Raw genomic sequence first — 27,220 nt, 5'->3', positions numbered from 1 at the left:
GGTATTTTCGCCAGAGTTCGAACGACGATATACAAATAAACTGGCACTCTGATGGAATTAATCGGTCGGCATACAGGGTGGTCCGTAACGAGTACGTAGAAAATATCAGCTTGTCTTGCAGGGTACCCGAGTATATTTTCTCTCAATATTTATAATGGTTTTCTTCCGTCTTGGTCCAACTTTAATAAAAATTCTCTTATTCGTATGCAACACGTTCGATAACCTTCTAACCGCATCAACATTTATTTTCTTTCTAGCGAAATGCTTTTGCAAACTTCCGAATAATCCGATGAAGACGTGCCCGAAGAGTAAGGAAAATTAATCATCCAGTCCCGTTGGAATTTTTGCTAGCGTCTGATTCATTATATGAGGCCAAGCGTTATGGATGAAAAAAAAACAGGTTTTCTATTAAGCAATTTAGGCTGGTTTTTCCTCGACACGAACTGCAATCGTTCCACTTACTAACGATACGCTTCTATATCTATCAATTAAGCTCCGACAGCTCGAAATGGATTATTCTGTCGAAGGACTCCTTGTTCCTTTTCTCAAAGAGCTTCTCTTAAGTCGATGGTTCCAGCTATTTTCCGTTTCGTATTTCTTGCTAATGCATGGTGTTTTACTTTTTGAGAGTCGGTGTCGAGGATAAGGGTTCCTTCACACGAGTGGAAAAGCCTTTATTCTGGAAGTATCCTTGTTATTAAGAACCCTTATTCTTAACTCCTTGGTATACAGTGACGAGTCTGACTAATCATGAGGCTACTTGCTCGTTATCACGCCATATACAGGGTGTTCGGCCACTTCTGGGAAAAATTTTAATGGGAGATTCTAGAGGGCAAAATAAGACGAAAATCAAGAATACCAATTTTTTAATGGAGGCTTCGTTAAAAAGTTATTAACTGTTAAAGTTCCGCCTGTAGAATGGCAATCTGCGAACAGCTGCGCACGCACGATAGAGGGTTTCACTCAGAAAACTATAAGGCTGTCGATGAGTCAGTAAGTAGAGTTTCTCATGCTGAGTGAGAATCACTATCGCATGCAAGCACCCGTTCACAGATCGCCGTTCTACAGGCGGAACTTTAAACATTAATATCTTTTTAATGAAGCTTCAATCAAGAAATTGGTATTCTTGATTTTCGTCTCATTTTGCCCTCTAGAATCTCCCATTAAAATTTTTCCCAAAATCGACACATTTTTACATTTACTAGGTATTCGTAAAACAATCTATTCTATTTCGTAGCTATGCCTTTCACGAACAAATTTAAACAAAATTATTTGGAATTAAATCGTAACTCAAGGGGTTAATGCTGTGTCTACCAGAGCAGAGTTTCTCAAATTAATATTTAAAAAAAAACAGTCCTCGTATCGAACAATAATCTTCATTCGTCGTCGTTGTATACACGTTTGACCACAACTTGGTATTTGTTTCTCCTCGAAACTCCCACGGGTCGAGGTTTTTGTTTAAATATTGCAACGCTCTGGTCTCTGTTCGCCAACAAGCGTGGACCCGCCTTCACGTTCGAACGAGCCTGCAAGTGTATCGTATTTTCAAGTGCCTCGATAGCAGATAGCCGAGCAGCACATAGACAGAAATGGTTGGCGAGGGAAAGAAAGGAAGAAGGAAAGAGACTGCAGGTTCGCGTGGACCACGCCTAGTCGTGCGCCGGTCTCTCGTAACAAATGATCCAACGGGTGGCTGTAAATTCGCGCTTTTCCAGCCGCTCTAGATATTTTCTAATGACGAACAACGACGGAGAGTCGGTGTCACTATGATGGAGCCCGTAAGCTAGGCGCGGGACAGAACGCGAATAGGGTCGACGGTTCAACCGGACACGATTATGCGTGTTATTGAGTAGCAACATTATCGCGGAGGCGACTGAAAAATAACGATTCGCGACGTCGAGGAAGGGTTGGTCCTTGTATTTAATATCATTAGTGAAGGCGAATTAATTTATTTTGAAACGTGGTCATTTCTATGTAATTTTTAGAATCGATAAGTTCTGTTCGAACCATCCGTTGCATCGGGGTCTCCGAGTGTCGCCAGTTTCTATTAAAGTTTATCCAGCGAGTGCACTATGCAGGATAATCTGTACTTTTCGGTACGGCGTCTCACGCTCGTTAGGCACGTTTTACAGGCGAAAACGGACGACAAGGCGGTTTCGAGCAACGAAGTTCTGAGGCGCAATTATCCTAGAAGCGGATAATTAATTCGATGCGAACGGATACGTGACCGCTTCGGTCTCCACGCGAGCTGAAAAGTAATCGTTTTTCTGTCTTTTTCGAACGGTAATTTCACGAGCAGTGATTTATTTGCGGGTAATTTTTATTAACAGATAGAGAAATGCAATTAGAATCGTGGTAAGCATCTCGACGAACTTCAGAATCGTTCCAAATTTTGTAACTTCGCGATTAGAAATCTTTCACGTGGATCGTGAAAGTTTAATTTCGCTGATCCTCGATGAATTGGCACCACTTCGCGGATTAAAAAGCGAATGCATCAAACTAAATGTAATCATCGCGACCGACTTTCTTGCTGGTAAAAAGCACACCTTTTCGAACGTGTGCACAGTTTCGTTGCTAGTGAAATATGGGACATCGCGAGTCGTTTGCTATCAAGTTCATTTTCACTTGTCACGTCGGCGAGGAAAGGTAAACACTTGCACTTGTTTTTGCTTGTCTTCTTTAGTATGTCAGTATGTACATGCCAGTGAATAAATTTTCCATGTATAGCTTCTAATAAAATTCTACTTTTTGTTGACTTTCATATTTGTACAAAATACAGATTATAAAGCTCGATTTATATTTACATGGTTTTAAAATTGTTTCGTATATATCTAGACATGCATATATGACTATGTCTTTTCTTCGTTTATGACCACATCCATTTCAGCAAGAAGTATGTTAACGATTTTATCAAAATTTATAGCAACCTGTTAAGTAATACTATGTAACAGTATAATGGCGACTGCTAAACCTTTATTTTATATAAACTGCACCTCGGTATTCAAGGTAATCTATGTAAAATAAAAGTGTTGAATTAGTATATTCTTCTATAGAATAATTAAAGTCGTCAATAATTTTTTCAAGTCGAATTATAGATTCTTAAATTTCTCGAAGACGATATCTGGTGGAGCACCCGATATACAGCGACCTTTCTCTACCCATAAGTTTTAATATTTATAGATGTTCGTATCTCAAAATATACTAATTATTCACGAACGCCTACAGTGCCAAAAATTCCAAATCGTGATAATTATTTCCAAATCGAAATAATGTCAATGAAACGACGAAACAGGACAGAATGGAAGTTACTTCATCTTAGATCATTAATCTGTTCGTCGCAAAACATTGCCTTGTATTTACATTTATAAAAACGATTCGATCTATACCTTGTAAAAGTTGTTGATTTTTTCTTCTTCAGTATTTACAGTTAATTTGTTGCATATACGTGCATATGTTTATGTAATAAATTTATTGTAAAAACTGGAGCAGACGTTACAAACTGTTACATTACAAACACTTGCCACTATTTAATATAAGAATTAGTTTTCGTATACTTTTGAGCAAATACCCCTCTAATAGTTCTACCGTTCGCTGGGTAGCCTTTGGACAGCGATAGAAAAGGTCGGGCGATCTTGCTGAAAGTTAATGCACATCATCCGCGATCCTTAATCTAAATTACACATCTATTACAGGCGTTGCTTCCCGTGTTACTGTTGCATTGCGTATTCATTGCTCGGTTTTGCGCAATCCAATCGCAACGCGAAAAGAACAAGGGAGCAGTACGAGGTCAGCGAATTTCATTTCGTCAACGACAAAGAAGTATTTTAGTATACTAGATTCTCCGTTATTAAAAGCGTTGATGAAATAGAACCTCGGGCGGTCAGAGCTCGAGCAGCTATTCAAGCTGCAATCGCCAGTAACTCTTTAGTTCGAGCCTCGAAGGTGGAAGAGCAGGAGATCTTGACATCTCGCATTAAATCATAACTCAAAGGTCATTTTCGAAATCTGGTTATTTACGTATTAAAAAGTGGAAGTAGACCGAGCCAATGTTTTTCAGAATATAAGTAAAATATTGTCACAGGATTGTTTTTACAGTAAGAGGAAAAGGTCGTACAAGAAGATATATTTGATATATGGATATTTTTCCTAAAGTACGGTTATATAAACGAAAATATGCAAAGATTTATGAAATTATTTGATACACTCTAATACGAATGTTGTATTATGTGAACAGCCAGACGATCTATTATTTTACTCTTTCTTATCTAACATACCTTTTACATAACATTTTTCTACCACGGTGTGAAGTAATAGTAATAGTTTCAATTTAATCTGAAATTGACTGAGTACGAGTTTACATATACTAATGATATTTAAGCGAAGAAAAGTTTGAAAGTCGAGAGAGCGTCTTGCAACAAGCAGAGATATCAATAACGTATGGTCAGTTGGATTAAAGATGTCTTTATTAAGAATCATTTGAGCATTTATAGTATCGAGAAAGGAGTTTACATAATTCGTTGCTTAATGTTGCAGAAGATATATTTAACAACCTTCAGGCTAGACAGTCTACCATCGGGTTTATGAAAGCTTTGGGAATATTAAATACATTTTAGACCGGGGGTTAATTTACTGTATCGTAGATACACAATTTATCAATGCTCAAAATTATTGTTCAGGTCATTTTTAGTAATGTCACGCCAGTTATTGTACATTTATTTACTAAAAGGCATAGGTAAACTAGAATTTATTTTCTTAACTGTTACGTTATTTTAATTATTTACAGACATCGAAACGTGTAAATTTTTAATGTCGAGGAAAGATATTGTTCAGTTAATCTCAATCTCGTCGGTGTTATTCTTTATCATCGAAAGACTTTTATATAAATATATATTTCCAAATGTAAATACAGTGACGGTGATAAACCATGAATACTAAAAAATAAAATAATCAAACAGAAATAATACTATTCCCTTATTTGGAGATGCAGTAACAGTAAATAGAGAAGATAAGGAAATTCCGTAGGTTAGTCACGATTGCGGTGCAAATCAGACATTGTCGATACGAATCTAATCTCTCGATGTAACAAAAAGTGTGCGTATTTTATGGGATCTTTGAACAATCTGGAAACACAGAAAACGTAGATCTTTGTTAGTCGTACGAATACGACCGCGGAGCCTTGAATAATGAAAGTCAAACAATTATGGACACGCGCGTTATAGTGATGATTCGCGGCAAGTTGAATTAACATTATGCGCAGAACACGTACTTTGCGGGGAAAGTTGTTACGTTTCGCAGCCTGTCAAACTATTCTTTTGTTAGAAAATCGCGAAAAAATACACCATACGTATCTTAGACAGTCTACGTATAATTTACAAAGTCGTTCCATATCTTATAACGAAGACTTCGATCCGGAATTGAACAATTTCTTAGTTACAAGGCCTCCGCTATTGTATCAGACATTTTTAATGTCCTCTGCGACAGTGATTAGTATGTCAGTTTCTCTGGTCAAGGTATCTAATGAAATTGGCGTACGATACTTGGAACAATCGCTGTCGTGGAATCTGTCCTTGCAACTCTGGAACTGCTGATTTCTAATCACTTCTTTGAAAAATGTTTTCGTTTATTCTAATAAGCACGTATCCAAAGTTTGTACCGTCGATTTTAGCACACCCTGTGCACTCGTTTCTTGCGCAACGAAAGGATACGAGTTGATTTTCTATCTGTATTCTAGACAAATAATGTCTTTGGTATTCGTTACAGCATAGGTTTTAGACTCAGTGTTTCTAATCTCCTTGGTTCAGTTATGGAACTGAAAGTACGTATTTTACATGATTCTCAAGTCTTCTCGAAGACGTCTCGTGTCCAAGTTAACGATTGCGCATCAGCCACTACGCGCCATTGCATAAGAATAATTTTTTCTAAACCTTGGTCATAAACGCGACATAATATCGGTAATGAGGTAACGATTACGCAAGAAAAATCTCGGTTATTAATCTGGAACGGTTTTTGCGAGGCTAACGAAGCTTCGCAACATCCCGTTATTAGGCATCACACTCGATGCATCTAATTATAAAGAATATTAACAACCTCCCGAGCATCGATCCGTGGATCTGTAGATCGTCTTGCAGAATAAGGTGCACGATGCAAGGTCGTCTACTCTTGCCACGGGATTTCTAGCACCGTTATCAGGCTCATCAGAAGGATACGCTTATCCTTGATCGATTGCGCCCGGTTCAGAAAAAATCTGGAGCGTGTCAGGAATTTGCGAACAAACGTTTTTGCATGGCGAGTCTCTGTGCACATCGAACGGTTTTATCTGACAAAATGACTGCATCGGTTTTTGTTCGATCATGGAAACGAGTTCAATGGAAGAATTATGCATAGCAAGGCTGCAAGGTCGATCGAAGATTCCAAAAATAAATTTAGCAACCGTCAAACTGGAACGTTTCGACACACAAGTTTTATTTTTACGTTATTTTAATTAAAGAACGAGAAATATAGATAACATTTTGTTCGGTATTGTTGGTCAAGTTTGAGAATAAATGTTGCAAACTTCGTTCATTAAATTTGTCTATTAGATGTTGAGAATGGTTATATAATATGAGACTGACAAGTTTTCTTCGCGATCTTTGGTTTGTGAATTGCAACTTACCGAAACGTTTACTTGATTTCAGAAATAGATTTGCTTGCAACATTTTAGTTTTTAAGAAAAACTTGCTGAAAAAGTTAATCGTTGCTCATAGTAGTAATCTTTCCATTCTATTCAAGGGAGACTATTAGGAGCGTGTTTGTGGAGATTATTATAATAATGTAGCGAGTCTAACAATGTGGTTTTGGTCCATAAAGTAAAAGTATCGGAATGGTTTATTTTACATATTGTACGTGCAACTTGCATAACGAGAATGCTGTGTATTCTCAATTACGTGATAGCTTTTTCCATATATTTTTGCTTCTATCTCAACTTTCAACAATGGTGAAGCGAATGAATGGACAATAGAAGGACTACATTATTTTATTTCAATACATAACGTAACTCTGCACTGATAAATATTAAATAGTCGAATAAGTTCTCATCAATTTTGCATTTCAAATTTGAATATGCTCGACTCTAGTAAAAACAAAGACTCTTAATGAAAGTAGAATACCATTATGTTATACATAATGTTTAAAGACGTAACATTCAAAACGAAATATCATATAAGAACGAAGAAAACCTATCATTATTGCGTGAGGGAAGTCGAACTCCGTTTATCAAAATTGGGAAAGAGAATGGCTGTAGCATTACCGGCTTATAAATTAGCATTTCTTCATGAGAAAGCTTTTCCTATCCCATCCATTATGGAAGATTAGAAAAGATAGAAACCAAGAGTGGATGTTTGCTCGTATGTCCAGATTGCAATCCCATTGCAGGTTTAGTTACGTTGAGTATGTCCCATAACACTGACCCACCGCATTACGTGCATTCTGTTGCATCACTGTTGTCCGAGTCGTTGCCATTAACGCGTCGAAGCGAAATATTTTGTGGTCTACCATTATCCTCTCGATTATACTTGAAAGAAAATTGCAATAAGTTTCGAGGACATTCGTACGCGTCTAATCCTATATTCATAATTTTTTTCCCTCGAAAAGATAGTCGAATAGTTGTCCAGAAACAAATATAAGACTAACAGAAAACCAGGGGTATTCAGAATAATAATTTTATTATGAAACATATATTATAAATCGTATATAATGTAATTCAAATGTATAAGTTTACGGTTAGATAAACATTCTATTTAAAAAAAAGTAATAAATACGAATGTACAGTGTCGGTGTCATTTTGGTTAATTTTTTAATTCAGATATTGAGATCAGAGATGGATAAAATTCTGTTCACGCGTTGCTCAGTAAATAAAAATAGAAATGTCAATTGTAGAGCTATATAATTGATCGATCGAACAAACGACACAAATAAATTGCTATACGTTTGTTTTATCGATTGTGTATTATTTGAAGAATAGTAAAATGTTTCCCATCGTTGTTCGAGACGCACGAAGTTCGTGGGTTTTCGCCTGTCGGATGCAGCGTGGCCATAATCGCATCATAGCTATCGATGCAGCGGATCATAAATCATGATCATTTGTCTGGCGTGGCGATGCGTTCGTCGGATCTCATCGTCCGTGGAAGCGCATTTATATGCACCGGTGCAAGCACGGTTATTGGCCGCGCGAAGATGTGTAGAGGCATTGCACGTTGCACACACGTTGATGGATGCAGCGCCTTGCACAAGCGTGTGCATAAGCGTAATCTAAATCAGGTTTTCCATCGGAGAAAGCGCCTCTTCTGCATCGTTTACGTCGCCCGGCTTCCTGAAAATCGCGTTGTTCCTATTCTTCTTGATCGATTTCGATTTGTTTTGTCGTTAGCGACCGCGTAATAATTAACAGCTGTTACGAATACCGTGCATCGACCTATCTTATTATTCGTTTATCGGTTCTTTGCAACTTTAGCGCGCTATCGCGGCACAGAGTTTGTGGTATTCCAGCCTTTTATAATTCGTGGATATAGATCATATCGTGGATAAAAATATGCATTGAACGCGTATGCAGAAAAATTGAGGCGTTAGAAATCAAATTAGGAGAAGCTTCTTTATTGTACAGTAATTAAAAATAGAAACTCTTCTTTCGTGCAGAATGAAAATATATTCAACTTTGGAGAGTAAACCAAATATGTGTAGTGAAAGGAATATTTTATATTTAATATCGTATACTCATTGCTTAACTAAACTAGGAATTAACAGTAGTAAACAACTCTGAAGTTTACTATCTTCGTCTTTTGTTAAAGTGCCTTTTTAAAAATGTTTACCATCGTAAATATTTTCTCTTGCAAACAGAACAATAGACGATATAAATAATCGCGGCGTCGCGTTTCATTCATAATCTTTTTATAGCGAAGAATACTTTGTTCTATTATAAAACATTACGAAACACGTTTGTTCGTACTTCATTGCTCAATTTGTATTCCGTTATGTGCTCCTTTTAAAGTAGCGTCTAATCATTATTATCTCGAATTGCATTGTGGTTTGTTAATTCATTGTAGCACAACAAGAAAATAAATGTTTGCATAGTCAAAGAAATTCATCCTGGTTTCCGCATTCCCGTGTAACTCTACAGAAATCACGCAATCGAGTATCTCGTACGAAATGCACGTAAAAATGGAATATAGAAATGAGCAATTACTTTAATATTTCATACAGCGAAACAGCGCGATTTTGTTTTTGATTTCTCGACAAATTACCGATGTAATAGCAATGCACGTTGTTTTCCTTCTGTTCGATTCGATCTTAAATCGTGGTTTGTCGTCGTTTGACTTATCATCTCAGGTCATTTTGTTCTGTAGTCCTTGGAATATTGCATACAATGGAGAAAATGTCATTACAAACAGTTCTGACCAGTCGAGCTAAGATTTCAAAGTTCAAGTCTTGTTTGTTGGAAAGAGCATAATTTTAATGAAGATGAATTTGATGAAACATTGGCTCTTTTTACGATACTTATTTATCAATTTCTGCTTCGACAATGATGGACGCGGTTAAGTACATTCTATTTGTTCGAACCTGACTGATTTTCAATCTCTATACAATCGTGCATCACGAACCGTTCATAATCATCTATCTTAATTTCTCGATAATTGAAGCCTGGAAAATATAAAATTTCTTCTGCTTTAAAGTGCTCGTTTCACTAGAGATATATCGTTTTATATTTTATTGATTTAAATTTAAATTAATATTAATCTAGATATCGTAGTTTGATCTTTTAGAGATTTATTATAAGTTTAAACCTTTTACTAGGACAAATTAATTCCTTATAAGGCTAACTATGACTGTGATCCGTACGTAATTAGGCTTTAGTAGCATTGGAAGGGGTATCGTGTACAAGGTTGTCGCTAATAGTGTTGCGAGATCATGCGGGTTGGTTTCTGTTCAAGTGATGCGATGCAGACAAGTTCACTGGAACAGATAGACGATGTCTTGTTTGAATAACCTCTGGGAGTGGTAATTTGCATTCAATCGAAGTAGTACATACATAAATGACGGACAATGAAGAGAAATTTTTTTGGTAAAAGTTTTGCAATCTGAGGCTTCGTTTGTGACATGTAAGCTGTCGAAGCTTTAAAATAGAAAAATATGAGAGTAAGTATGAAACGTTCTTTAGGGTAATAGATATCTTATATGTTACAAATGACCATATCGATCGTGTCATCTGAGTTACATCACGTTGTTCTCTTTTTTGACATCACTCTTGCAAGATAAACGACTTTCAGATCAGATCTTGATCGGAACTCGAATAATACATATTATTTTCTTGTTCCTATCAAGGGTGACACACAGTTTTGCATTTATAATCAGGTTAATTGTCAATTTCAACACCGAAGATTGAAGACTATAATAGAAGAAGTCTCGATGATTATTAGCATCTTGCAGTTTCGTAATCTATAGAGTAGCGATAATCTTCAACCTGATTCCGTGGGATCAGAGAATTAGGTGTAACATTACGGACAGTGGATTTTACATAATTGATACTAACGTCGCGATTTCCATAATTCTTAATGACGCGTCTATGTAAACGAGCAATTTCCAATGTTCTTCGAAGACGAGTCGAACACTTCGCGTAACAGTTCTCGTATTTATTCTTCCCTTCATATAGAAAGTTAAATCGTAAAACTTTGTGCTCAAGAATAATAATTCTCGAAAGATTTTATAGCATTCAGATTTTTTTGCAAACCTTATTAAGACAGTTTTAATATTGATTAACGAATCGATAAAAGAGACATTTTTCGTATTTTGGTTTTGAATAATTTGACTCTTTAATGGTAATTAAAATTCCTCTCGCATGGGGGAAAAATTGCAAGAATTACAGAAGAAACTAAAAAGTTAAAAGTAGTGGATAAATCGAAAGTAGTTATATGATGTGACACGATGATCAAGTCCTTCGATTACTTTTTTCTGACATTTTTTTACGTGTATTGGTTCCTGGGAACTATGGAACGAAAAGAGAAGTAAAAATAAATGCAAATCTTGCTTTCTCTCTTGATTTCTACGGATGCTGTTTCGCACAGTTCGTGAAATAAATGTCAGGAAGAATTCTCCATAAAATCTCGGAAGTAGGAGTAATTTTATTCTACGTCAAAATAATTACTAGTAATTACTGCATTCATATTACAGAAATTCATGGATAAACTTTTCTTATATTTCTCTTATATCATTAATATAAAATTTATGTGTACAATAATCATAGTGAATGCGCGTGTAGAGATTTATGCAGTCGAAAATGAGATCGAAGGAAAATATATATTGCGCCAATTATCGTATTACTCACGCCTTATTAAATTTTTTACGGTGTTTATAGACGTCTTTCGAATCGCATTTCCTAAGAATTGCATTTCAACGCGAATCTTGCTTAATGTTTTAGTTTACAAGTTCTTAATTGCATTTATTGCGAGGCAGATCGTTTCATGTGGTACAGAATCGATCGATTGTGTTTACAAATTGACGATTTGTTTCGCTATCTTGTAATCTTTGCTTTCATTCTTGTTTTTGAAATAATCGTTTAATCTTTTATATTGCAGGAGCAATTAGCAAATCTTGTAAGTAGATGTTAGGAATTTAAGGATGTTCATTGCGTCATTTCTTACTTTATTATTCAAATATAGTACCTAGTTGATTTTATCAGTAGACAGTTATTTAAACTTAGAATATGATTTTATCGTCTTAAGGAGTAACTCGTTTGAGTCTACATATGATTTCATATCAGCTACTTTTGAACAATTAATTTTTATTTAAAATTGCCAAATGGAAATAGAATTATTTGAGATATCTTGGCACAATTACGTTTCAATTTTTATAATTTTGTTAATTCTTTGAATTTTTATCTAAATTTCAAACCACTAGATTGGAAGTTTCAAGATGTTTCTCACGATTTCTTTTACAGTATAGAATTTTATCACAGAATCGAGAGAGGATAATGAGAGCGACGACACTTTTACGGTCCATATATCGTACGCGAAAGAAAATGATCAAGGGGGCCCCTCTCTTGCCTGGGGCCCCGTAGAAAGTCGACGCTGCTCGATTTTACGGTTCGAAATCGTTTCGAAGGATGCGTTCGATCGAAATCGACGCAGAACTCGTTCGATCAGCTGTTTGATGGTTTCTCTTGTACGCTCGATCCCGTTTTCGTTTGTTATCGATCTTGACAACCAGGAATCGCAAAGATATACTCATCGATGCGCGTACGCGACGGATCCGTTCAGAAATTATTCGTTCGAGTTTAGAAAAGTATACTTCTTGAGAGTAATTTATGAAAGTGGGTCAAATATAGGATAACATAACTGCTCGAGGACTTTAACTTGGTCTACATTTTTGATGCGTATCGTCGTAACAGTCAATTGCACATTGCATGCATTGTCAGTTGGTCGATTCTGGGGCACGTTTAGTAACATTGCAAAGTCTAACGGTGTAATCAAAATTATACAGAGTGTTTCACTTGTCGAAAAATGTGAACAAATAGCCAAGACAGTATTTTGTAAATTAGGAAGTACCAAAGAAAATTTTTAATCTGCAAATATTTAAAATATCAAAAATTCAAATTTAAAGATCGAGACGAGAAGTAAAAGAAATCTATCGACAAACAAGCAGGTAGTAAAATTGAATCAAATCTGATGCGTCGATCAAAGAGTGACGATTTTTAAGAAGTTATCGATGCACGCAAGGTACACATAATTATAAGACGTGTATTTACGCGGCACAAATTGTCGAAAAGTATCTTGCGAAACGCCGATGCGAAATAACTCGCGTGAAAGGATTTCGTGGATCGTTTTACGGGGCCAACGAGGACCACACCCTTGGCTTTGCGAACCAGTTTTTTTAGGTCGCTTCTACGCATTAACGTTTGTCACTCCTTGAAATCATCTAGATATACGAAGGCTGGAATTTGGCATACGACTTTACATAATCCGCCACGCGTATAGCTGATTATTGGGTCAATACTACTATTTAATTGGTTACGACATTCTGGTTTCGTTTTCGTTGAATTTTTTGTTCATCTCGCTCGTTTCAGTTTGACGTGTTTAAGACAGGCGAAATTATGAGGCTTTTTGCTTCTGTTCGACAACTAATTGCCTTTTATTTTTTAAATGTAAATATGATATTATCGATCATAGCAAATTTCATTTCAATGAATGAGGAACTATATCTTGGTTAAACGAAACTGAACATTTAATTGCTTCGAATCGTTATTACGTTTCTCTTCTACTCTGATTTGCAACTGTCAACGTTAGTATCGTTCTTTTCTTATTGGTAGTGCTTCGAACAGTGGAGGTAGACATGAGTGATTGGCAGATGCAGGTGTATCGTGGGCGTGACAATCCGAGTTGTATGTTTATAGGAAAGGGAAGATTTCTAACTTTCCCTTCCTAGAATTGTAATGGAGTTCTTGGAGATGAACGAATTCTGTGGTGATTAGTATGTAGAACATTCCTCGATACCCTCATTTAAAAAATTTTAGCTTACGTCGTTCGCAGTCACTTTCAATCATCAAAAATAATTTGTCCAAGGTATCCAATCAACTCTTCGGCACAAAAAATGAATTTTTTCGCTATTCCTAATAGTTTTCGAGAAAACAGCTTGCAAATTACACATTACATAAATCCTTTGGCACATATTGCATGGAAACCACAACTCTCTCTAGTTTCGTTGACATTTTGATCGAACACTGGTCGTTTCGTTCCTTTCAACAGACACGCGTATACGAAATAATTGTAACGTTGTATAGCAGCATCATTTCGGTAGAAGCATCGAATGTAAATTTCGCCCTATAAAAGAAAACGAAATTGCCGGGAATCTCGGTATTCGATTAATCGTTACGAAGTAGAATCTGCAACCGCGCTGGTCATCGTATTCCCGGCGCAACGCTGTTTTTACCGAAATTACCGCGATTCTACGGATCACGGAGTCAAACGACGCGAAAAATCACTAATCACACCGATGAATAATTCACAGCCTTTAATCGAGCGTTTCTTGCCGACAAAAACGAAATCACGGGATCGGTGATTAATCGTTCCTCTGGAATCGTTTGGTATTTCGCAGTCGTTGATAATCGGCGATTCCGAAGGCGGATTCCCCGATGTCGGAAGTCAAGTGGCGAAAGTACATTCATCGATCGAAATTCAGTTCGTCGCAAAAACTGAAATCCCGTTTCGTCTTCGCTATTTTCAACGATTTCCTTTACCCCTCTCCATCCTGGATCCGTTCCTTTGAAAACGAAAATGTCGTTACGAGAAGTTCCCAAGAATCGGATACAGATAGCAAAGTTTAATTCCCGTTTCCTAGAAAGCGTGTAACTTCGAAGCAAGCAAAGTCGAAGGAAAATTAGTTCGTTCTACGTCGCTTCATCCGTTGGCTGCAGTTAAGTGCATTCGATTTGTTCGAACTTAACTGGGATTAAATCCTTGTGCAATTACAATTGGCAAGAAAAGCACCGGGCACTTCTATTTTCTCTTTGATCTTTGCAGATTGTTTTTGAACGTGATCCTGATCCAGGATCGCTCTATCGAGAACGCTTGAAATTCAAATTTTTCGTTCGGAGAGGCTAGTCTCTTTGAATAATATTTTACAATTATTAGATAAGATAGTAAAGTGGATAGTTCAATCTTTTTAACTTTTAAAGTATTCTTATAACATTGTTGCGATTGTATTATGATTATTTGGAGGAAAGCTGTCTTGTTTTTTCAAAGGTCAGTTTCTGGCCGAAGGTTTCCTATTTGGCAGTTAAACGAATGATCTCGAGAGCGGATTCCTCGATGTCGGAAGTCAAGCGACGAAAGTACATCCATTCGATGAAAAATACAGATGCAAACAGAAATCCTGTCGAAAACCAAGGACAATGCGCCCGGATACCGGCGAGTGAGCTGACCAGGCATCGTCGAAGCGGTCTACCTTCGATGAAACGAAAACGGCCTCTCACCGCTGTCAGCGTAACACGCTTTTTCAATAATTCGCGGCGATATTACGCACGACTGCGCCGCTGTGTTGGCGGCACATACGTGTAATGGCCGAGAGGAGTATCTTTAAACAAGAATAAAAGGAACTCTCGAAGCATTTCTTTCATTTTTCCATCAAAGATTAGACAGGGTATTTCGAAAACACTCGAGGAGCTGAATTTACAGGCTAACATGGCTGAAAAAATGTCCTATATACCTTACTTTTCAAGTTATGGATGACCAAATAAAATGTTCGAAATGTCCACCACGTGATTCAATACCATAATTTTGCATAGGTTGGAAAATATCAGGTGTTCCTTGAATAGTCTTAAATCTATTTTGTATCATCGTTTGCTTGCTTTGAATACAGAATAGATTTTAAATAGACTCGAAAGATCTAAAGGATTGAGTCCAGCAGATCGTGATTCGGATCTCAAACTGAAAAAATCATAATTTGTTTAAGAAACTCCAATTATCGTCACTGAAAAGATACGCACGTGTTCCTCGTTCTTTACCACTGTGCAAACATTCAAAGTATCGTGAAAATTGAGGGATTGGGATTGGTTACATAGATTTTCAATTTGTTCTTGCGCAAAGTTGATAGACGAGTCAAGAAGTCATTCTTTTTTTCGATCGCAGGAGTAATTGCAGAATACTCTGCATTGGAAGATAGAAAGTTGCACCTCACGAATCGAGGATTAAACACACGAGTCGAGTAATTTTCTCTAGGATATTAAAATTGTGATTCGTACCTTCCTCCAATTACGGTTGCCATTTCGTGTTGCAAAACTGTTACACATCGTGTTGCATGTTCCTAATCATAGGAGATGTGTTTGAAATTACCGATTGGCGAGAGTTCGATCGAAGATTCCCTTAACTCGCAACAATCCTGGCCCGTATCATCCAATTACGCAAATAAACAGCTGATTTGTAATTGCACGGGGAGAGGTAGCAATCTTGCAAGTATCCTCATTGTTGCGTACATCTAATCGGATTGTAAAGATCCGTTCGTAATTTCCACCTATCGAACTTCTCCCGTTATCAGTTTAAAAAAATAATTGATTGCCGCATGGCGCGTTAAAAGCGGATGAACAGGCAATCTCTTCGTAGTTTTAATTTTCAAAAGTGACGCGTCATTTACCGTTTATTAAGAAATCTCTTCGCGCTTTAATAACACCCGTTGATCGCTGAGAAGTAAATAATGACAGAAAATTGTTTAATTCTATGTTATACAGACATCGTACTGAGATAGATATATCCCTGTTATTAAATTTACCATTATACCTTTATTGGTGTATCTTTCTAAGTAGGTTTAAAACAAAAATACCAATTGAGAAGCAAAATTACTGGTACGAATATGGCACAGATTTGCATTGTAGAAACGTAACAGAAACACATTTTCTAATCATAATTTATCCTACAATAACTAGTAATAATAGTTGTGATGATTATTAGATACAGTGAAAGCCATAAAATTATGACAAATATTAATATCATTAGATTAAAACTTCTACAGTATGTAATCATACGCACCGTGCAAATTTCTTTTACGTTTCTTGCAAAGTATAGACTCGAAACAAGAAATCTGTATGACGTTTCATAACTAGTAAATCTATCATTAACGTATCTAGTAGAAAAGGGATACACGTAATGAGCAAACGTAGACATTTTTGCGTTTCAACCAGTAGTTCTGTGTTCTCGTGAAAAATTAGTCTTATTAGCTGTACGACTCTCCGATGAATAAAAACTATTAAAAATAAAATTTATGTCAGCGAACGTCACAGACTGTTACGTGTTCGTTTCGCGTGTATTTAATTACGAAAATCACTATCCGAACCACTTTGCGTCCTCGAAGTGGTTTTTTATGGACCCATACACCTTACACTGTTTGAGAAATGTTGCAAAATTTTATAATTTGTTTTAAAGAGAGGCTCGGAGGGAAAAAACATGCAACGATTCACGCAAATCTCGCAACGTTTACGACCTTAATGATCGAAAATAGTACCCTGTTTCGGAATCGAACGCTATGCAAATGCAGACCAGCGGGTGTCTGGTAATTTTTCCAGCCAGCATATGGCTGTGATAACAATCACCGTGGGTGGTAACGAGTTAACAGTATATTGCAAGCAGATGCACATTTTTTTTTTTTTTTTTGCGAATATTGCACTATGCAGATTCGATTTGCTCCGTTGTGACTAAGTTGCGCCAAATACAGAAGCGTTGTTCGACGCTTTCGAAATCGAACGCGAACGTAATTGCGACGTAGGAAGCAATGCTAATGTCTCTCGGTATTATTCAGAATAATAATTGTCCTACGCGCTTCGTGATTTTTCAGCTGAAACCGCGACTTCGTGGAAATTGAGCAATCCTCGTCGAAAATTTGCGAACACTTCGGAGAGCAATTTTCTTTTCATTTCGGTTCAACGATCTAACCGATAGAAAGTTATTGGCACGCGATATAATTGAGAGTAATTAATTTGTTGCAAATTCGCGTTACGAAAGGTTCTTCGAGGAACAATCTTTCTTTGTAATACTATCGATAGTCTTTGACGACCGTGAAACGTGAATCAAATTGGGAATGTCGATGATTTCTGCTGGATGGATTAACCGACGATGATTGATCAGAAACGTGTTCGTTTTTAAACGATTCTAATCTCTTTATGTTGAGGTTAAAATAAAGTATTTAAAATACTGAAAGCACAGGGTGGTTCGACAGTCTTAATGTAAACAATGGACGTTTGCTAGCAAAGCGATTTTTTTTTTAATTTTTTCTTAAAGATAAATGTTTTTCGTAACAATAACAAGACAATGTTATGTTAACTTGTTAGGTGAACTTGGCGAAGGAATGAAAAGAAAGCGATCTGGAATGCTAACGAAAGACTTTTCTAATAGCCAACATCACCGCTGCTGCTTTGAATTCTCCATCCTCCCTATTTACCAAACTTTCTACTTATTTTCGAGGCGGGAAAACAATCCGATAGGACAACGACTGTCATCGACTGAAGAAGTTGCAGCAACCGTCACGGAGTTTCTTGCGGACCAGGGCGAGCAATTTTACCAGATCGAAATCATAGCGTTGCAACATCAAGCTGACATATGATGCAACAAATTTTTAATTAAATAAAATTCGAAATCTTGACACGAGGATATAGGAAATATCAAACTTTTTATGGTCCAATATGTTTTATTTATTCAGTGACGATAATAAAGAACGTTTTCTTGCAGTCTTCTCCGGGTGGGGATAGAAAAGCTACGAAAATGTAATTAAGCAAAAGAGAAATGCAAAAATATGAGAATCATTTAAATAGTTTCATGTTCCAATCAATTTCTTAATACAAAATTCTTGAGACACTCCTTCAGTGTAGAATTTGAAATTTTCTATCCACTCTCATAGCATTATATTGTAATTGCATCGTTTTATAGAAATACTAGGTCCATGGATTCATCAGTTAAGTGAAATTGATCCAATCTAAACAATTTTAACTCCCTCAACATAGAAATTGAAGTTTTCTATCCACTCTCGTAGCATTATATTATAGTCATATCGTCTTATAGTGATACTAGGTTCATAGATCCATCAGTTATGTGAAATCGATCCAATCTAACCAGTTTTATGTTTCCAATCCTTAATACGTTCCCTCAAGGTAAAAATTGAAGTTTTCAATTCACTCTTGCAGCATTGCATTGTAGTCACGTCGTTTTATAGTAGTGCTAGGTTCATGGATCCGTCAGTTACGTGAAATTGATCCAATCTAAACGGAACCAGTTGAGCGTGAATAGGATGCAGCCGATGCACGGTTACAAGGCGTGTTTCGCGAAAGCCTGACCATCGTTATCGAAATGAATCTCTCTGTTTATCAATGTGCTCGATTAGAAAACATCTTTTTACGGTCCAACGAATCGACGGAGAGTCTTCTCCTTACTTTTGGCGCGCGTCTTCCTCGTTAATAATGTTCCGCGAAGGGGAAAAAGCTATCGTGGCTGTCGGACGCGTCGGACGCTTTCGATTCGTTCTACTCGATCTCAATTGGCGGTACAAAAATCTGGCAAAAACGGGTTGCCCGTTCTTGGGAAACTCCGCGGAGACGTTATTTTGCAGTCTTATTTACAGTAGTTAGCTCGGCGAGGCGAGGCGTGCTTAAGGCTGCTCGACTTGGACTGCATGCTTGACTAGGTAACGTGACGTGAAACACCGACTTTTACTTTCAGCGTCGATTCTACGTGTGTCCGAGACAGATAAGGATAAACGAAACTGGAACGCCAAGGTACACCGGGGAGACCGGAGTCTTGGTCCAATTTAAACTGTTCTCGGGTAAATACGGCCCTTCTGACCTTCTCGCGGAGTGCACTCGCCTAAGAACGAGCTAACGGAAGAACTTATGGTTCACCGTTGTGTCGCGTCGGGAAAGCGATCTGCACCGTTGGGCAAAGTAATTTTCCTTTCGACTACTTCGGACTCCGTGCACTTTATAGACTGTTCGAAGTTTGGAGCAGCATTTACTGGAAAATATTATCTTTACGTATCATTAGTTGTATCAGAATTATTCACCATTTTTTTTTAAATTAACGAGACAGAAAAGGCGATACGATATTTAATTTTTAACAAGCGCAGAAGGAGGAAAGTATATCTGAGAATTTATTACTAAAATTTCGTGTCAATACGTTCAAGAAATCCCGATAACCAGTTCGAAGTACACGGTTTCGAGGTAAACGCCTTCAAACCTGTCAGACGGTGCGATTGTGTAATCCGACACACCCTCGAAAATATTCTGCGACGCCGTTATTTTATCGAATTTCAAAATGAAACTTTAGCAATATATATTTAGATAATTGATACTTTCAAAAAATTTCGAAAGAGTTCTTAGATTTTTGGCAATGTGGTTAATAAAATGTCACAAAGGAAATTCGAGATTTTCAGAAACCCCTAGAAAGTATAAATAGAATTCAGTTTTCATTATTTAGCTATTTTGTATTTGTTTTGAGTTATTTTTATATTAATCGGAATTCCATATGATGTTCTTACGACAGCTTTTAAATAAATTGGATCTGATTGGGTTGAGCTTGATAAAAAGGAAAGGCTTCTATTCGATTTTCTTATTTTTTCGTCAAATGTTATCCGAGAAGGGATTTGATGACGCAAATTACTTTTATCTCGTTTTAATTGATCTAATCCATCGGGTGTTATAGATACTTATAAATGCTCGATTGATCAGTGCATTGCGTGCGATAAATGCCTATGGGCATTCGGTGAATGTGCTTCGTAAATGCCAAGACGGGATTTCCGCACACGTCGCATGCCCAGCATATGAATCTTAGCGCTGAAAGGATCGAACGACTTTTAAAAAAGCACAGAAATATATTCTTCGGTTTAATGGATACTTTCTAGGAATAGAATGCCTACATTCATGTCTACAGAACAGAAGTCGAGATATCTCAATTTTAAAACTCCCAATTCCAATATAAAAATCGAAAGGATCGCTTATTTGAAGAACTTGACATCTTTATATTAAGATTTCTAATATTGTAAAACTATATAATAAGGTTTGAAAAATTAAATTTGAGAATTTTTATATCACATGTAATAATAGAATTAATATTTGATACATGGGAAATAAATCACAACTTTGTATGTTACTTGGCACGTATTCTGGATATGTCACAATATTTTACTTCGTTCAACGTTGAGTATTATCACTGTGTTATACAACTGCTCTTAATAATGATACTATAGTTTCACTTCTAATACGAACACGTTATACTAGGCTCTGTCTGTTTAAAGAAACTAAGTAGATCAGTTTTCTAATGAGTGACAATTACACCATGGTTGGTGCACGAAGAAATAAATATCTAACGATAAGCTGTAACGACAAAAACAGTATCATTCGGACGATACTTAAGTCGTTACATTTTTTAGTGAAATAGTAGAATGATTTTTTAACACAATAATTGGTACACACGATGTGAAATATATTGCTTGTAATCATCATCATCTTTGAACCTTTTAATCGACCAACGATTAGTATCGTTTCATTAAATAAAGCAAGAAGTAATTTTGTTATTAGAGTAAATATAAAGCTTTCAAAATATCGTCTCGCTTTGTTACAGCAATTGAAAGAGTTCAACTAATACATAGTACTTTAGATGAAGTTCCTAGCAGTACTAATAGCATAACAGAAAATTACGCTGATCGTTTTGAAACATTATGTTCAACTAGTTGGAACAAAAATAATAGTCCAGTGATAGAGAGTTTCCTTTTTTTCTGCAATTTATTTCTGCAAATAATTCGAGTTTCTGTAATTATTTTATAACTCTGTTTATTCGTATCCAACCTAGGCGAAATTCTATTTAGTTACTCTTTATGTTCCAATTGAAAGTATAGGATACATAAATTGCAAATATATTAGCCATAACTGTACACTCTATTAGGTTTGTTTCAACCGTGATAAAGCAAATAAGTATATTTAAAAGTACATTTCATTCCTTTTCTCGCGATAACGCGGTGTTTTTTCGTCGAAAGTCCAGTTTGACCAGCCACGTTAATAACTCTTTTCGAAAAATAATGGGTCAGCGAATTCATTTTTCCACGAGGAACGAATTAATTGACCGGTTCGTGATTTAACACAGTTATCGAAGACTCGTCAGTGAAATCCTGAATCCGCTTTAACGTCGTTTATCGCCGGTGGACACGGAAGAACCATAATTTAAGATGAGTATCGGTTACCTGCTTTAATGATGGAACGTTGGTTGGTTAGGTTCATTAACTATCGTCAGCGATAACCGATCGATAGATTTATTCATCGAGTCTCGTTACTCCTATTCGCGCAAATCGCGAGTCTCTTAAATAATCGTCTAATTAGTATTTTTTTCTGGTTTCGTAAGACACGATAAGCGTACGATTAATCAAAGACGTTGAGTCTTTTGTCACAATTCTGACAGTGGATCGATTCAATCCATATGGAAGAGAAAGTCTTTTAATTTGTGTTTTTATGAAACGTTTCGACATACTTCATAACAAAATGAGGTATTAGGCAATGTAGAACGAATCAGTGAATGACGTTGCTATAAAAAAAAAAAATGAGTACATGTGGAGATGTGACTGTCGATCTTTATTATAAGAATTTTAATCTCGTGTCTCATATATGCTAATTAATTTAAAATAAATAAATATTCACAATTTAGGGTTAAAGAAACGTGAGACCAACGAGCTCTCTTTTTCTTCTCCTTCAACGATCGCTGATGCTTTCACCTTAAGTCTGCCCATGAAATCGATTCGTCCAGTCTCTTCCTGGTTCGGTAACAATCTATCGAGCGTTCATCTTTTCATTTTTTTTTCTCTCTCTGTATCTCTTATCAACACTGATTCGAGGAAAGTGATCCCCTACTCGTTACGTGGATATCCCAGTTCCGGTAAGCAATTATTTATTTATATGAGAAATTAGTTTTCTCGTTCTGTTTGATCGACGTCGTAATTAAGGCAATAGAGATCTTAATTCCGTTACATCGATCGTTGGTGGTACTACAAGTGTTTCCTTAGTGTCGTTACGTGACAGGACTTTCCTCGCGTGGCACAAACTTCCCCTCGTTCTTGATCTAATTGCATTCGATCGATGCTTCAGCGTAGCTCACCTGTAACATCGCAGGTGTATCACGAAGGATGACGCTGGGTGTCTTCATTAAACTGCTTGCGAAAGAAGTCTATTGACTGCACTCACGCGATAGAAATAATGACGCAAGTCGGTTTACTCTAAGACTCGTCGCGTTATGAAACTAGGCAACGACAGTTGCTACGTTCAGATGCACCTTAAGTTGTGCTGTTTGCATTCATTAACCTAGTATTCGAGAACCGTGTAAAATTTTATTTAAATGTAGGCGAATCGCCGAGAATATGAATGAAACGCTAACGATTTATTTTTCGTTTGTTCTAAGTATTCCTGGTGTTTGAGTTTAAAATAATTTTGTGCGTTAGCATCTTTAGATACGTTGATCGTTTTTGTGATAGTTGAAAATTTAACGCTGAAGATGTAGATTACTATCGTTGAACGAAGAAAATTGTAGATAATATAAGAATTATTAATAGGTATCGTTTAATCTGCAATATATTATTCGTTCGACTTTGTAATTATTATTAAGCAATTAGAATGTTAAACATTTCCTGTATTGTTCCGCGAAGATTATTGAGCCATTTAATTCGAACAAAAGTGTAGTGCATATATTTGAATAAATTTGAATGTTTGAGTATATGTCGAAAGCGAATGGATCTTTTCTCGTAGCGTTAATTTATTTAAAGCAGCATTTTGCAGGTACACGGTTACTCGTCTCGCGTGTAACATTAATAGTCATTGTCCAAATGTGTAATTCATGTGTTTAAGTAATCCGAATGTACCTATATTTAAGAAAATTATTTCAGGTAGATTGGACCTCACGAATTGTATAATTTTCTTGTTCGTAGTTTACGTGTCTTCCAAGAAACTTGTTTCTTAATTTCTTGAAATTATAGTTTCCAATATAATTTCATCAACTACAAACCTTCCTTAGTTTTTCGTAATGAAATTCATGAATGTTCGCGTGTAATCGTTATCGAACAAAACGGATTCGTGCAACAGCTTGATTACCTTGAACGCACGAAATCTCTGAAAGTAACTGGATCTTCTACTTAAAATGCAGAAGCAGGCTGCCTGTGAATAGCAAAAAGTGATCTCGTGTTAAAAAAAAAATTGCTGTTAAACGAGCGTCTGCCATTGAAAAGTTCTGATTACGAAACTGGACTATATAAATCTCATTAAGTTTTTCGAAGTTGTTTGCGAACGAAATTATGAGCTATTTTTAAATTCAACGTTCAATAATTCACGCTCTGTTCGATAGGAAAAATTACATTTCATCGTTCAGCGATAATAACACGAAAAATAATTTTAGGTCGACGATCACAACACGCACGGTGCTAGAGATCGAGGTACTCAGAGGTTTAATACTAAATCTCCGGAAGAACCGACACCCACGTCGACCTTGTCATTCACAAGGTCCCAATCGACGCTAGACAGACCATCGCAATCGAAGAGGTCTTACATAGAAAGGCCCAGCGAAGGAACTAGTCCCAAGTCTACCGTCGACTCGAAAACGAAATTCGAATCGAGCAAACGTTCGAACTCCAGAACGACGAGAACGACCGAGAGAAATGGCTTCTCAGCAGTGACAGAAACGACGAACAGTTCGAGAAGGATCTACTCGGGAAAACACGCTGCTGAATCGAAGAGGGCGGAATCGATCAGCAGCAGAAGCGGCAAGAGATACTCTCCGGAGAACAGCGAAGTAACGAAATCAAAAACCGACGAGCAGAAAAGAACGTTCGCCAGACGGTTCAGCAATTCAGATGTTACCGGAAGATTGGACAACAAAGGACCGTCTGTTTTTACGGCAACCACGGAATTATCGCGATCTAGGACTGGAAGGAAGATTCAAACGACTTACACACCGAAGGATCTCAAGGCGCAGATACCTTCGGTCAGGAGATACAATAAGAAGCACGCGGACGTCGAGGCGACTACGGACGCGTTTAAAAGAGCCGATGGGAGAGGCAGACCCACGACGGAAAAGGCAGAACGAAGCACTAGATCCGGTAGATCGAAAGCGAATAATAGGGAGAACAATGCTATTAATCGCAAGGGACAGGATACTCTTCTCTCGGAGTCCGAGAGCGTCAGAGTCGACATTCCTTTGGCAGTCGAAGGCACAGAGAACCCAATAGCGGATGTAACTGCTGGTTTTACCACTTCCTCTCAGAGGCAGTTTCCTCCAGAGATCAACAGGAGATCGGATACCAAGGATTTATCTAGAACCAACGTACGTACGGGAACCGAGAGGTCGAAGAGTCGTGGACGATCGAACGATTCCGAATCGTCCAGAAACGGCTCCCGAAGAGGATCGTCCAAGTTCAACGATCACACGACCACCGAAGCGAGTGAGCAGACCGTTGGATCGAGACGAAACAGCGTTTCTAGAGATCGTTCGAGAGGAACGGACGCGAAGAAAGGTTCCGCGAACGAGTCGCGATCTAGATCGAGGGGTAGAAATTTGGACAGTATCGTAAAGCCCACCTCGACCACGTTCGAAAGAGACGTCAAACGGAAGTCATCCGCAGGGGACAGAAATCCTCCTGAAAGGAGATCGAGGATCGCTGAAGCCAACGCCAGAAGTTTTGAAAGTCGTGGACAGGATCAGGATGGGCGTGGGAGGTCTAGAAATAGATCCAGATTGGATTCTACGACGTCTGTTTCATTAGGTAAATAAAAGGATTTCTGGGTGTTTAAAATTGTCATATTTTTTCGTGGAGAATTGGACTAGCAATGTATAATATTATAAAACATGTTTCGACTATGAAATCCTGTGAGGAAAAAAAAATTTTCAAAGCGTTCTAAAAAAATTATTTTTAACTAGGGGGGTTAATCACAATTATTTTTTGTCATTACACATACCCACGAAATCTTACGCACGTTCGAGAAAAAAATTCTTTACCGAAACTACGATGTCTGACCCTGACATTCCGATTCTACTGAAATTTCAAAAATTTTCAAATCGTTCTGAAAAAATTATTTTTAGTTACAGGGGCCAATTACAATTATTTTTGGTGAATAGACATATTCCCGAATTCCTACGCGTTTTTGAGAAAAAAATTTCTTACGAAAATATAATTTCTGGCCAGAAATGTAACTTTCTATATTAAAATTTGCGACAATTAGGTTATAATTGAGAATTTCGATGTATATTAAACAATAATAATTCATCTCTGACGAACGTAGATCGAATTTAATTTTTCCTGACGTTACAACAGACGTTACTACCATCGCTGCACCAGACACAACGGTTTCCAACGACGAGGTATCCGTTTCTACCGAATCGGAAATTGTCAGCACTACGGTGAAGCCTGTAGCTTTGGCTACTACCGTAGGAAATTCGAGAATAGCAGCGACAACGGCGAGACCATCTTTGGCTACCACCGTGGCTCCCGAGGGGCGAAACAGACGAAGAGGCAGAGGTGGGAATCAAGGCAGAGCCGAGCAGAAAGAAGATTTCTTCAATCATGGATTAGGGTTCAGGGGTCGAAAGCTTTTACCGGACGTGTCGCCGTACCTAGTCCCATCAAAGAAGCCTGTACCGTCGCAAAACGACTCGCAATCGTATGGAAATCCTGGCTGGACGCTTAGAAGGCGACCTGGTCACTCGAATAGCTCCGAGGTACCTCCTAAGACGTCGATCCCCTCTGCAAGGGATCAAACGAACGAAGTGATCCCGCCGAACGAGCAATCGACGAGCACCGAAACTGTATCGACGACGGTTGAAAGTTCCTCGACCACTACGAGAAGAGGCTTCAAGAAACTACAGACAAACGTGGAAGAAAGTTCAACGACTGTTGGTACGACGACGAAGGGTTTTAGAAGGGGTAACAAGACGCACGAAAAAAATAGAACTGGAGGATTTGGCAAGGCTGACGCGGAGGAAAGTGATAATTATCCGCCAGATTTTAAAGCAAGATTGTCTCAACTGGTAAGTTTTTGACTCTAATTGTGCTCAAATTGCGTCTGGCGATGGAGATAATTGAATTTATACAGCGTGTTCCACAGTATCGAACTCACTTTAGCAACATTTTACAACGCTTAAAAAATTAACTAGAAATATGTCTAAATCGGTACAGATTGTATTTAAGAAAGAAAGATATTATTCTATCCTTCGGTATGATTTCTATAACGTTAGAATGTGTAACACTTTCTTCAAACGAAATCATATTGCTCTAAATTTTTCAACGGTTGCATAATTTTGTTCAGGCTTGCGTAACACGTAGTAACTGTCCTGAGACTTTCGTGCGGCTATGCAAATTGACCAGGAGGCAGTGAAACAAAATTAGATAGTTCTTGATCTTTCGTGGGATAAATCTCATTTCGGTGGACCATCCTGTATAAATGTATAAAATACTTCCAAATATTTTGACAAATAAGATTAACGTATTAACGACTGGCACGAGTTATTATATACTTTGCATTTAAGATATTTCTCGTTGCTATGGAACTTTTAATCAAATTTTATTTTTAATCAAATAATTCGTCAATTTTCACTACAGATATTTGCATTCCAAAATAGTAATTAACGCGAACGTTTATACGATAATACCGGTCGATAAAATGTTAATGGAAGTATTTTTGCATCCACTAACAAAGAAG

The 27,220-nt window shown here is 37.3% G+C and overlaps 1 protein-coding gene across 6 annotated transcripts in view; it reads left to right on the top strand.

Annotated features, from left to right (window-relative positions):
- LOC143340808 (uncharacterized) overlaps positions 1-27,220 on the top strand; it is a 58,991-nt gene that overhangs the window by 11,424 nt on the left and 20,347 nt on the right. For all 6 annotated transcript variants that reach the window (XM_076763122.1, XM_076763121.1, XM_076763119.1 and 3 more), the window contains exons 3-4: positions 23,925-25,287; positions 25,837-26,549. In XM_076763122.1, the coding sequence (XP_076619237.1) occupies positions 23,925-25,287; positions 25,837-26,549 (2,076 nt within the window). The remainder of the gene's footprint in view (positions 1-23,924; positions 25,288-25,836; positions 26,550-27,220) is intronic.

Source organism: Colletes latitarsis, chromosome 4 (assembly GCF_051014445.1).
Source record: "Colletes latitarsis isolate SP2378_abdomen chromosome 4, iyColLati1, whole genome shotgun sequence".
NCBI lineage: Eukaryota > Metazoa > Arthropoda > Insecta > Hymenoptera > Colletidae > Colletes > Colletes latitarsis.
The sequence above is the reverse complement of the archived record's forward strand: the minus strand, read 5'-3'. Positions and strand labels throughout refer to the sequence as shown.